This window comes from Gorilla gorilla, chromosome 15 (assembly GCF_029281585.2).
Source record: "Gorilla gorilla gorilla isolate KB3781 chromosome 15, NHGRI_mGorGor1-v2.1_pri, whole genome shotgun sequence".
NCBI lineage: Eukaryota > Metazoa > Chordata > Mammalia > Primates > Hominidae > Gorilla > Gorilla gorilla.
The window spans coordinates 91,899,269-91,912,608 of record NC_073239.2 but is presented as its reverse complement, the minus strand read 5'-3'; the positions used below and the strand labels follow the sequence as shown (position 1 = coordinate 91,912,608).

General features: G+C 41.1%; 1 protein-coding gene across 9 annotated transcripts in view; it reads left to right on the top strand.

Annotated features, from left to right (window-relative positions):
• The first annotated feature begins 443 nt into the window (after positions 1-443).
• MLH3 (mutL homolog 3) overlaps positions 444-13,340 on the top strand; it is a 34,910-nt gene continuing 22,013 nt past the window's right edge. The window contains exons 1-5 of one of the 9 annotated variants that reach the window (XM_055360975.2): positions 444-608; positions 2,330-5,672; positions 9,611-9,709; positions 10,386-10,471; positions 12,059-12,163. In XM_055360975.2, coding sequence (XP_055216950.2) covers positions 2,393-5,672; positions 9,611-9,709; positions 10,386-10,471; positions 12,059-12,163 — 3,570 coding nt within the window. In that variant the 5' untranslated portion in view covers positions 444-608; positions 2,330-2,392. Of the gene's footprint in view, positions 633-674; positions 5,673-9,610; positions 9,710-10,385; positions 10,472-12,058; positions 12,164-13,340 lie in introns of those variants that run through there. The other 8 variants (XM_063698016.1, XM_055360977.2, XM_063698018.1 and 5 more) reach the window with 8 other exon arrangements.

The window sequence follows — 13,340 nt, the reverse complement described above, 5'->3', positions numbered from 1 at the left end:
GAACCCTGGAGGCGGAGGTTGCAGTAAGCTGAGATCGCACCATTGAACTCCAGCCTGGGCAACAAGAGCTAAACTCCGTCTCAAAAAAAAAAAAAAAAAAAAAAAAAGAGTTGAGTTAGACAGTTTCTCAGTCTTTTCCAGCTCCAAATGCCATAATTCTAAGATGGCAGGCTCTGGAATTATTCATTCATTCGGTGCCTACCATAGGCCAGGCACTGTTCTTGGTAACTGGGATACAGCAGTAAACAAAATATATAAACTCCTTACCTTCACACAGCTTACATTCTAGGGAGAGAAGACAATAAGCAAACACATAAAATATATATTGAATTAAACGGTAGTTAAGAGCAAAGGTGAAAATGAGAAAAAAAAGGAAAGGGAAAACACGGGAAAAAAAAAAAAAAAAACAAAAGTAAAAGTTACGACATAGTCTTTCACACCATGCCAAAAGGGAATAAGGATTGAGACTGTAGGTACCGGTTCACTGAACCCTGGGATGCGGATCCTTGGCTGGAACAACTGGTGCGCATGCGCACTGGTGTCTCGCGGCCTGGCGCGCCCCCTCCGAAGCGCATGCTCGTGGGCACGCACGAGCCTCAAGATCCAAGGTGCGCGCGTCGGCGTCCGAGGCGGTTGGTGTCGGAGAATTGGTTAAGCGGGACTCGAGGTGACTCTGGGGGAAGCACGCGACGAAAAGATGATGCCGGGGTCTCTTCTAACACCAGAAGGGCCCTGATGATGGCTGCGCGCAGCTTTCGGAGCCGGATGCGCGAGGGCCCCGGAGGCCCGGCGGCCTGGCCGCCGGGCGGGCCCAGTTTGGGGACAAGGACGGGGCTGGCCAGGGAGGGGCTGGGCCTGGCGGGAAGGCAGCGCTGCCCCGGACTCGGCCCGCGCGGCCCTCCCAGGCCCCCGTGCCCTGGATCCAGGCCCGTGCGTCCCGTCAGTCCCAGGCGCTGGGAGGCGTCATCAGGAAATCATTGGGTTTACATTAATCGGAATACTTGTTAAACGTTTACCCCTCACTTGCTGCCGGCTGCTTAGTGCATTAGCTTAGAAAGCAGCAGAAATTCTGCAGTTAAGAGCCCTGATTTGTCCCGAGTTTGGAAAACCGGCCCCACCGCCTGCAGGGGCCCACCCACGTGGCTCTCACTGATGGAGAAGAAGGGGAGACCTTTAATGGCACTGGAATCTTAGGGTTTGGTTTTTTTTTGTTTTGTTTTTTGTTTTTGTGTTTTCACTTGCAGGAAAACTTAAAATCAAGTTCAGGCAGCCCCATGCCATCATTAATATTACCAAGGTAGTTTATGCCCATCTGTAAAGACCAAAAGAATATTAATAATGACCTTCTGGCCGGGCGCGGTGGTTCACACCTGTAATCCCAGCACTTTGGGAGGCCAAGGCGGGAGGATCACTTGAGTTCAGGAGTTCGAGACCAGGCTGGTTAACATGGTGAAACCCCATCTCTACATAAAAGACAAAAATTAGCCAGGCATGGTGGCGAGCGCCTGTAATCCCAGCTACTCGGGAGGCTAAGGCTGGAGGATTGCTTGAGCCCGGGAGGTGCAGGCTGCAGTGAGCTGAGATTGTGTCATTGCACTGCAGCCTGGGTGACAGAGTGAGACTGTTTCAAAAAAGAATAATAACGACTTTCTAAAAACATCAGAGTAATACATGAACAGGATTTAACAATCAAATGGCAAAGAAGGGTTTATATGAAAAGGAATTTTCCTGCTTTATCTTTTCCCATTCCCAGCCTCTTTCCCTGAGGTGACTATACTTAACCATAATAATAATAACCTCTTAATGCCCCCAATCTCTCTTTGATACAATTTGATTCTTAAAATTTCTTCCTATTGCTTCACCTTATTACAATGTCTTAGCAATTCATTATAAGTATTTTTCTAAAAGTCATGGTTATTGTGTAATGTATAAATGTTATGAAACTAGCTTGGACATTTTTGTCATGAATAATTTCTAGCTAATGTTCCTTAGCTGTATTTAATTTAGGCATCTGTTTTTGGTGAAGTGGTTAGAATTTCAAATACTGTGTTTACTGGTCAACTTCAAGTGTAATTATGATTTCACTTTAGGACATGTGGGATTTAGAAAGGAGCATTGAAAATTATGAAATTATGATTTTTTTTTGGATGTTAATCCATTGCACCAAGCATGAGCTGTGCCTAGAGATCAGTGGTATAACTTTGTTTTGCTTTGTTTCACAATTTGGTTTAATAAGAGTGATTTCATTTACCTCAAGTGCTATTTCTTCATAGTGCTGTGTAATGCTAAAGCTTTGATTATGTGCGTGTGTGGTTTTTTTCTCCAATAGGCAATTATTTCCAGTCAGAGAAGGAAACCAGTGCCTGGCATTATCACCATCTTTCTACCTACCATGATCAAGTGCTTGTCAGTTGAAGTACAAGCCAAATTGCGTTCTGGTTTGGCCATAAGCTCCTTGGGCCAATGTGTTGAGGAACTTGCCCTCAACAGTATTGATGCTGAAGCAAAATGTGTGGCTGTCAGGGTGAATATGGAAACCTTCCAAGTTCAAGTGATAGACAATGGATTTGGGATGGGGAGTGATGATGTAGAGAAAGTGGGAAATCGTTATTTCACCAGTAAATGCCACTCGGTACAGGACTTGGAGAATCCAAGGTTTTATGGTTTCCGAGGAGAGGCCTTGGCCAATATTGCTGACATGGCCAGTGCTGTGGAAATTTCGTCCAAGAAAAACAGGACAATGAAAACTTTTGTGAAACTGTTTCAGAGTGGAAAAGCCCTGAAAGCTTGTGAAGCTGATGTGACTAGAGCAAGCGCTGGGACTACTGTAACAGTGTATAACCTATTTTACCAGCTTCCTGTAAGGAGGAAATGCATGGACCCTAGACTGGAGTTTGAGAAGGTTAGGCAGAGGATAGAAGCTGTCTCACTCATGCACCCTTCCATTTCTTTCTCTTTGAGAAATGATGTTTCTGGTTCCATGGTTCTTCAGCTCCCTAAAACCAAAGACGTATGTTCCCGATTTTGTCAAATTTATGGATTGGGAAAGTCCCAAAAGCTAAGAGAAATAAGTTTTAAATATAAAGAGTTTGAGCTTAGTGGCTATATCAGCTCTGAAGCACATTATAACAAGAATATGCAGTTTTTGTTTGTGAACAAAAGACTAGTTTTAAGGACAAAGCTACATAAACTCATTGATTTTTTATTAAGGAAAGAAAGTATTATATGCAAGCCAAAGAATGGTCCCACCAGTAGGCAGATGAATTCAAGTCTTCGGCACCGGTCTACCCCAGAACTCTATGGCATATATGTAATTAATGTGCAGTGCCAATTCTGTGAGTATGATGTGTGCATGGAGCCAGCCAAAACTCTGATTGAATTTCAGAACTGGGACACTCTCTTGTTTTGCATTCAGGAAGGAGTGAAAATGTTTTTAAAGCAAGAAAAATTATTTGTGGAATTATCAGGTGAGGATATTAAGGAATTTAGTGAAGATAATGGTTTTAGTTTATTTGATGCTACTCTTCAGAAGCATGTGACTTCCGATGAGAGGAGCAATTTCCAGGAAGCATGTAATAATATTTTAGATTCCTATGAGATGTTTAATTTGCAGTCAAAAGCTGTGAAAAGAAAAACTACTGCAGAAAACATAAACACACAGAATTCTAGGGATTCAGAAGCTATCAGAAAAAATACAAATGATGCATTTTTGTACATTTATGAATCAGGTGGTCCAGGCCATAGCAAAATGACAGAGCCATCTTTACAAAACAAAGACAGCTCTTGCTCAGAATCAAAGATGTTAGAACAAGAGACAATTGTAGCATCAGAAGCTGGAGAAAATGAGAAACATAAAAAATCTTGCCTGGAACATAGCTCTTTAGAAAATCCGTGTAGAACCAGTTTAGAAATGTTTTTAAGCCCTTTTCAGACACCATGTCACTTTGAGGACAGTGGGGAGGATCTAGAAATATGGAAAGAAAGTACTACTGTTAATGGCATGGCTGCCAACATCTTGAAAAATAATAGAATTCAGAATCAACCAAAGAGATTTAAAGATGCTACTGAAGTGGGATGCCAGCCTCTGCCTTTTGCAACAACATTATTGGGAGTACATAGTGCTCAGACAGAGAAAGAGAAAAAAAAAGAATCTAGCAATTGTGGAAGAAGAGATGCTTTTAGTTATGGGCGAGTTAAATTATGTTCCACTGGCTTTATAACTCATGTAGTACAAAATGAAAAAACTAAATCAACTGAAACAGAACATTCATTTCAAAATTATGTTAGACCTGGTCCCACACGTGCCCAAGAAACATTTGGAAATAGAACACGTCATTCAGTTGAAACTCCAGACATCAAAGATTTAGCCAGCACTTTAAGTAAAGAATCTGGTCAATTGCCCAACAAAAAAAATTGCAGAACGAATATAAGTTATGGGCTAGAGAATGAACCTACAGCAACTTATACAATGTTTTCTGCTTTTCAGGAAGGTAGCAAAAAATCACAAACGGATTGCATATTATCTGATACATCCCCCTCTTTCCCCTGGTATAGACACGTTTCCAATGATAGTAGGAAAACAGATAAATTAATTGGTTTCTCCAAACCAATCGTCCGTAAGAAGCTAAGCTTGAGTTCACAGCTAGGATCTTTAGAGAAGTTTAAGAGGCAATATGGGAAGGTTGAAAATCCTCTGGATACAGAAGTAGAGGAAAGTAATGGAGTCACTACCAATCTCAGTCTTCAAGTTGAACCTGACATTCTGCTGAAGGACAAGAACCGCTTAGACAACTCTGATGTTTGTAAAATCACTACTATGGAGCATACTGATTCAGATAGTAGTTGTCAACCAGCAAGCCACATCCTTGACTCAGAGAAGTTTCCATTCTCCAAGGATGAAGATTGTTTAGAACAACAGATGCCTAGTTTGAGAGAAAGCCCTATGACCCTGAAGGAGTTATCTCTCTTTAATAGAAAACCTTTGGACCTTGAGAAGTCATCTGAATCACTAGCCTCTAAATTATCCAGACTGAAGGGTTCCGAAAGAGAAACTCAAACAATGGGGATGATGAGTCATTTTAATGAACTTCCAAATTCAGATTCCAGTAGGAAAGACAGCAAGTTGTGCAGTGTGTTAACACAAGATTTTTGTATGTTATTTAAAAACAAGCATGAAAGAACAGAGAATGGTGTCATCCCAACATCAGATTCTGCCACACAGGATAATTCCTTTAATAAAAATAGTAAAACACATTCTAACAGCAATACAACAGAGAACTGTGTGATATCAGAAACTCCTTTGGTATTGCCCTATAATAATTCTAAAGTTACCGGTAAAGATTCAGATGTTCTTATCAGAGCGTCAGAACAACAGATAGGAAGTCTTGACTCTCCCAGTGGAATGTTAATGAATCCGGTAGAAGATGCCACAGGTGACCAAAATGGAATTTGTTTTCAAAGTGAGGAATCTAAAGCAAGAGCTTGTTCTGAAACTGAAGAGTCAAACACGTGTTGTTCAGATTGGCAGCGGCATTTCGATGTAGCCCTGGGAAGAATGGTTTATGTCAACAAAATGACTGGACTCAGCACATTCATTGCCCCAACTGAGGACATTCAGGCTGCTTGTACTAAAGACCTGACAACTGTGGCTGTGGATGTTGTACTTGAGAATGGTAAGTACGTAGTGTTCATGTGCATGAGATGCTTTTGAAGATGGGAATGCTGGACAAGGAGTAAGATCCTCATTATCCAAAGAGATTATCTCAACAGATAGAACATTTTGAAGACCACTTATAAAACATATGTTGTATTTTCATGCTATATGAAGATTCGCTACGTCCAACACTCTTTTTTTTTTTTTTTTTTTTTTTTTTTTTTGGCGACGGAGTCTTGCTCTGTCACCCAGGCTGGAGTGCAGTGGTGCGATCTCAGCTCATTGCAACCTCTGCCCCCCTGGTTCAAGCGATTCTCCCGCCTCAGCCTCCCATGTAGCTTGGATTACAAGAGCGTGCCACCATGCCCAGCTAAATTTTTTTATTTTTAGTAGAGACAGGATTTCACTATGTTGGCCAGGCTGGTCTCAAACTCCTAGCCTCAAGTGATCCACCTGCCTCGGCCTCCCAGAGTGTTGGGATTATAGGTGTGAGCCCACACGCAGCCTCTAGGTCCAACACTATTTAAATGGAGAAGTACAGTGAAAGGATGTCAGTGTGTGTATATGTGTCTATGGGTGTGTGTATGTGTAAGAAAGGGGGTGATGGGTATATACCTAGAACAACAACAAAAAAAGGGGGTAAGACTGTCCAATTTTAATAAAAATGATAATAGTTGGGAAGATCCACAGTACTTTCCTACCTTGTTTTCCCTTCCTGGTAAATGGCCGACTTTCCTAGAAATGTGTCTTTAAAGGCACCTGCAGTGTCAGCATGGTATTTTACTGGAAGTTTCTCTGCGTGGCTTCCAGGTTAAGGGCCAGAATGATTCTGTAATCATCCTAGGTTTCCCAGTAAACTCTATGGCTTAGTACAGTACTACATTTATGAGCTTTTTCTTTCTAGAAAGTAGGACTTGTCCATGAATTTTCAAAATATAGGTCAAGTATATACTTTCATGACTATACTTTTCAAATGTACTTTATTATAATGCATATGGTAAAATCTCCTTGATCTGTTTATGGTACAAGTAGCTGTTATTCAGGAAGACAATAATATGGCATTTATTTATTTATTTATTTATTTATTTATTTATTTATTTGAGACAGAGTTTCACTCTTGTTGCCCAGGCTGGAGTGTAGTGGCGTGATCTCGGCTCACTACCTCCGCCTCCCAGGTTCAAGGGATCCTCCTGCCTCAGCCTCCCAAGTAGCTGGGATTACAGGCACCCGCTACCATACCCGGCTAATTTTTTGTATTTTTGTAGAGACAGGGTTTCACCGTGTTGGCCAGGCTTGTCTCGATCTCCTGACCTCAGGTGATCCACCTGCCTCGGCCTCCCAAAGTGGTGGGATTATAGGCGTGAGCCACTGCACCCAACCAATATAGCTTTTAGATCGTACCACAGGGCTACATTAGAGCCTGCACTAGGACTCTGGGTTCTCGGTCCACATTTAAAGTGATATTGCTTTGGCAGTGTGTTGAGAGCCAGATGTTGGGAGGTGATAAAGCTGATTTCCATCTGGCTATAATCTTGGCTTTGCACTAGGAGGATAAACATTACATCTGTATCCGTATTTAAAATTTTGAATGCTGCAGAAGAATGGAACATGTATAAATGTAGTTATAAGTCAATTTCTAATTTCTCCTGACGATGAGTATCTCTAGCAGAAAGCTGTGGTTTCTTTAAGGTTAAATGAAACCTTTACTTTTCAGTGCTTTTCTGTTTTTCCTTGTGAAAAAAATATCACTGTAGTAACTTCAGTAGTATTTCATAGTATTTTGTAGTATTCATTAGGAGAAAACTCATTTCTTTCACTGTTGTTCCTGAGACTATCAAGTTGCTCTTAAAGCCACTTTATGTGCTTTTCAATCTATGTGGTTTTATGTCCTGACTTACACTGAAGGCTTTTCAGAGGTAAATCTACAGCACTGACACCTCATCTTCCTGAAATGCAACTGCTTCTGATATGGTGCCAAAAAATAATTGGATTACATTATACTGTGAGATGGCTGTTGCTAAAAGAAAGGGGGAAATCTTAGCTGCCATATTCAACGTAAATATTTCTTCCTTTTGAATATAGATGTTTAAAACAGTTTAACCTACTTAACATTCTGGATTAGCATACTTTTTTATGAACTTTTGAGGGTCATGTTAACTGATAGTTTCCTAATGAAAAATATTTTTGGTATAGAAAGAAGTTCCATGAACAGATGGCTCCTCAGTACCCTGCTACCTTTCTGGAAATGGCCGATATACATCATGACATCAGGACATTGTCAAACTTTACATAAAAGTGTTACATGAAATAAATTGTTAAAAGATAATTTTTTTTTTTTTGAGACGGAGTTTCGCTCTTGTTGCCCAGGCTAAAGTGAAATGGTGCGATCTCGGCTCACTGCAACCTCCGCCTTCTGAGTTCAAGCGATTCTCCTGCCTCAGCCTCCTGAGTAGCTGGAATTACAGGCATGCGCCACCACGCCTGGCTAATTTTGTATTTTTAGTAGAGACGGGATTTCTCCATGTTGGTCAGGCTGGTCTCAAACTCCCAACCTCAGGTGATCTGCCCGCCTCGGCCTCCCAAAGTGCTGGGATTACAGGCGTGAGTCACCAGCCTAAAAGATAAATTTTAATGTACAGAAGAGAGGATCTATAAAGGTAATTTTGAGGAGTAGTGTCAAGTCCCCAAGCCTTGGTAATTTTTTCTTTAAAATATATTTAATGCAGTTCTTTCTATTGTAGTTATAAACCTTATTTCACTTCATTATCTTAATTTTATCATTCTTAACCTCTCCCGGTTTAGTCCAACAGATTTATCTCTCATGTTTTCCTCCTGTTCTAAAGCTGTCAAATTCAGCATTGTTTCTAAAACTCAAATCTGATTATCCTTCATGGAGAAGAACAGCATTTGGGCCAGATCTTACTAGACTCTGGAGTTTGAATTGAGAACCTTTCATTTGTCTACCTGTTCACTTTTTCATGCAACATTTGTTGATCATCCACACTGTGCTAGGTGCTGTCACATTGCAGGTTAACTGACTTTGCTTTCAGGAGTTCACAGTACTATTAGGGAAGATAGCTATCTAAACATAATTGTATTATAATGAGACAAATGTTAGGATAGAGACATACATTGGAGATAAGAGACATAAGTTGGAGATTTGTGAAGGTTGCACCAAGTTATGAGTGACAAGTACTGCTGTATGTCTAACACAGGGCTTCTCTGGATAATTTTTTGTTGTAAGGTTTGTCCTATGCATTTTAGGATATTTAGCAGCATCCGTGGCCTCTATCTGCTAGATGCTAGTAGAACGTAGAACCCTTTACTCAAGTTGTGACAATGAAAACTGTCTCAAGCCGGGCACAGTGGCTCACGCCTGTAATCCCAGCACTTTGGGAGGCCGAGGCGGGTGGATCACAAGGTCAAGAGTTTGAGACCAGCCCGGCCAATATGGTGAAACCCCATGTCTACTAAAAATACAAAAAAATTAGCCGGGTGTGGTGACGCATCCCTGTAATCCCAGCTACTCGGGAGGCTGAGGCAGGAGAATTGCTTGAACCCGGGAGGCGGAAGTCACAGTAAGCCGAGATCACACCACTGTACTCCAGCCCGGGCGACAGAGCGAGACGCCGTCTCAAAAAAAAAAAAAAAAAAAGTGTCTCAAGACATTGCCAATGTCCCCTCGTGCAAAACTGCCCCCCAGTGAGAATCACAGTGACCTATTCTAGGTCTTCATTCTGTCTGGTATGAATAGATAATGGAACTAAGCATTAATATACAGTCCTATACAGACAGCATAATTTCATTAAAGGATTTCTGATTCTCAATCTAGTGTTTCGTAGTCTGCTTTGTGTCTTGACTCAGTTTGTGCAGAAAGAGGTTTTATGTGATTAAATTTTTAAAGAGTTTACTTGTATTTTAAGTTCACATTTCTAGGTTTTTCTTTCTTATATTTAGGGTCTCAGTACAGGTGTCAACCTTTTAGAAGCGACCTTGTTCTTCCTTTCCTTCCGAGAGCTCGAGCAGAGAGGACTGTGATGAGACAGGATAACAGAGGTAGGGGTGGCAGAGACTGCTGAGGCACCCAGTACACATCGTACCACCTAACTCAAAAAACAAAGCAGGCTTGTATTAAGCTTGATCAGTGCCAGCTGTGCTGTACTAGAATCAGGAATTCCCCACGGCCCTGTTTAACAGCGGAACTAATTAATTCAGCGCATGCATTTAGGTCAGAAATTACTTTTCCAGACTTGAGGTCAATATTTGCTGATTATGCATAGTCTGTGGTGTCTTGTGATTAGGGGACATGTTTCTTATTTTTAAAAAGGCTGGACTTGCCCTCCAAGTTGCTGTAGTTTTATGTAAGCAAAACTCTTCAAAAAAAGCTACAGACATCAATTTTGTGTGTATGTTTAAAAATAGATAAGGTATATTTTGCTTAAAGGCAGTAAGGCTATAAATTTGAGCCATAGCTTCTCTGTCAGTATTCCAAAATATCTCTTTTAACAGTTTGGAGAAAAGCTGTAATGCCAGAAGATAGTCACCAACTCTAGTTTAAAAAGTAACAGATCAAAATAATTTAGAGATACAGCAAACACTGAACATTTGTAGAACATAGGAACAATGTATGTGACCTTTGGTCTTGAGGCTATGGCCCACCAAACAGGAAATGCCATTCCCTCCTTTCCCTGTGGTTCTGGATACCAACTTTACCTGTTCCCTTTTGCCCTAGATACTGTGGATGATACTGTTAGTAGCGAATCGCTTCAGTCTTTGTTCTCAGAATGGGACAATCCAGTATTTGCCCGTTATCCAGAGGTGGGTCTGTAGCAGTTTTTCTTTGCCTTTTTTTTTCTTCTTCTTCTTCTTATTTTTTTAATTTTGAGATGGAGTTTTGCTCTTGTTGCCCAGACTGAAATGCAATGGCATGATCTCGGCTCACGTAACCTCCGCTTCCCAGGTTCAAGCAATTCTCCTGCCTCAGTCTCTCGAGCAGCTGGGATTACAGGCACCTGCCACCACGCCCAGCGAATTTTGTATTTTTAGTAGAGATGGGGTTTCTCCATATTGGTCAGGCTGGTCTCTAACTCCCAACCTCAGGTGATCTGCCCGCCTCAGCCTCCCAAAGTCCTGGGATTACAGGCGTGAGCCATCACGCCCAGCCTTTCTTTGCCTGTTATTTTAAACTTTGAGTTTCAAGATGGGTACAGTGGCATGCACTTATAGTCTCAGCTACTCAGGAGGCTGAGGTGGGAGGATCACTTGAGGCCAGAAGTTCAAGGCTATATAGTGTGCTGATTGCGCCTGTGAGTAGCCACTGCACTATAGCCTGGGCAACACAGTGAGACTCCATCTCTTAAAAAATAAGTAAATTAGTTAAAAATAAAATTTGAATTTTATTCAAGCTGGGTATGGGCATGCAAGACTATACTAATTTGTAATTATGATTGGAAACTGGGCATATTTCCAAATTATTTATTTGGAAATTACTGTTTAATGTAGAGAGGAGAAATAAAATTTATAGCATTTGGGAACTCAGGCATTTTGGATTAAACATGTATAATCAATGTGAGAACAGTGAATGTGTTTACCACTCTCAGAAACCCTGACTTGTAGCTTTGGTACAGTATTCAGGGTGGTGATAATAAAATTGTTATCATTAGATAAAGCCACACATCTTCTACTGGAGGAACAGTTCCTCATTGGCCCTGCATGGATGTTCTCTCCTCAGTGTATTTTCACAGAATGTACTGTGCATGTTATAAACAGGGTGTATAATAGATGAGCATTTGTTTACCAGTTCTTTCCTCAAAATATCATTTGAGGACTTGATCATGGAACATAGACAAATTGTTGTTGTGAAACAATATTTTTTTGTTTTGTCAGTAATTTTGTTTATAAGCAAAAATTTTTATGTAAGACTCATTATTCATAAATTCTTTTGAATTTTTTTTTTTTTTTTTTTTTTGGAACAGAGTCTTGCTGTGTCGCCCAGGCTGAAGTGCAGTGGCGCACTCTCAGCTCACTGCAAGCTCCGCCTCCCGGGTTCACACCATTCTCCTGCCTCAGCCTCCCAAGTAGCTGGGACTAAAGGTGCCTGCCGCCACGCCCAGCTAATTTTTTGTATTTTTTAGTAGAGATGGGGTTTCACCATGTTAGCCAGGATGGTCTCGATCTCCTGACCTCGTGATCTGCCCGCCTCAGCCTCCCAAAGTGCTGAGATTACAGGTGTGAGCCACCGCGCCCGGCCGATTCTTTTGAATTTCTATAAATTCCCTGAATTAAACCCACCTCTAGTAGGCTAAATAAAAATGAATGCTTTTAAAGCACTCTGATATCTTTGGTAAAACAATTCTTCTGACACAAAAATTAAAATTTCAATTATATTTTGCTGAGTCTTTCTAGGTTGCTGTTGATGTAAGCAGTGGCCAGGCTGAGAGCTTAGCAGTTAAAATTCACAACATCTTGTATCCCTATCGTTTCACCAAAGGAATGATTCATTCAATGCAGGTAAAAGATTAACTTCAAAATCTCATAAATATATATATATATATATATGGCCTAACTCTTCTAAAATTTGATTTATTTAATGATATAGACCACCTTGGTCAACGCACGTGTGTGTGTGTGTGTGTGTGTGTGTGTGTGTGTGTGTGTTCTTACTAGAACTTTTGTCATCAGAAGAAAAAGCAAGGGATTAATTATAATTACAAAGAAAGAAATATCTTTAGTAGTGTAAGTAGGTTTGGAGGGAATTAATTATGGATTCAGGCTGACAGTTTCAAGGATTCTCAAGGTTCTCCTGCAGAAGATTATATATTGACTTTATATTTGGCAATAATTTATAAATCAATAAAGTCCTTTAGTGACCTTGTCCTTAAGTGTGCAACAGTGCCCTTTTAGAAATTACCTTCTATTGTGTGAGCCTACACAGGTTTGGGAAAGCCCATATTGAGAAGTAAATTCACAAAAGGGACCCTTTTCTGATCTGCTTTTCTATTTTGCCTTGTGTTTACCACCATGGCTGTCTTATTCCCTTTGTTTTCAGTATGGAAACAAATTAGGAGGCTAACAGATTTGGGTAAACTCCTAACCTGGCATTGACCTGGTACCAGAGCAGGCAAGCAGTTGATCCAGAAATAGACCCTGGGGCAGTGGTATAGGCTCGGGGGTATTGGAGAGCCTCATGTACCTAGACAGAGAGGAACCACCAAGGTCTAAAGCCACCAGTGCCTTTTAACTTACTTCTTTAATAGACTAGCAGCCGGGCGCGGTGGCTCACGCCTGTAATCCCAGCACTTTGGGAGGCCGAGGTGGGTGGATCATGAGGTCAGGAGTTCGAGACCATCCTGGCTAACACGGTGGAACCCTGTCTCTACTAAAAATACAAAAAATTAGCTGGGCGTGGTGGCGGGCACCTGTACTCCCAGCTACTCGGGAGGCTGAGGCAGGAGAATGGCTTGGAGGCAGGAGAATGGCATGAACCCAGGAGGCGGAGCTTGCAGTGAGCCGAGATCACACCATTGCACTCCAGCCTGGGTGACAAAGTGAGACTCCGTCTCAAAAAAAAAAAATTAAAAATAAATAAATTAAAATAAAAATAGACTAGTTTCTCCATAATCATTTTCCTTGCTTTCATATAAATTTTAAAAATTTATTTCAGCCTGTATGTTAGCAATCTCTGGTC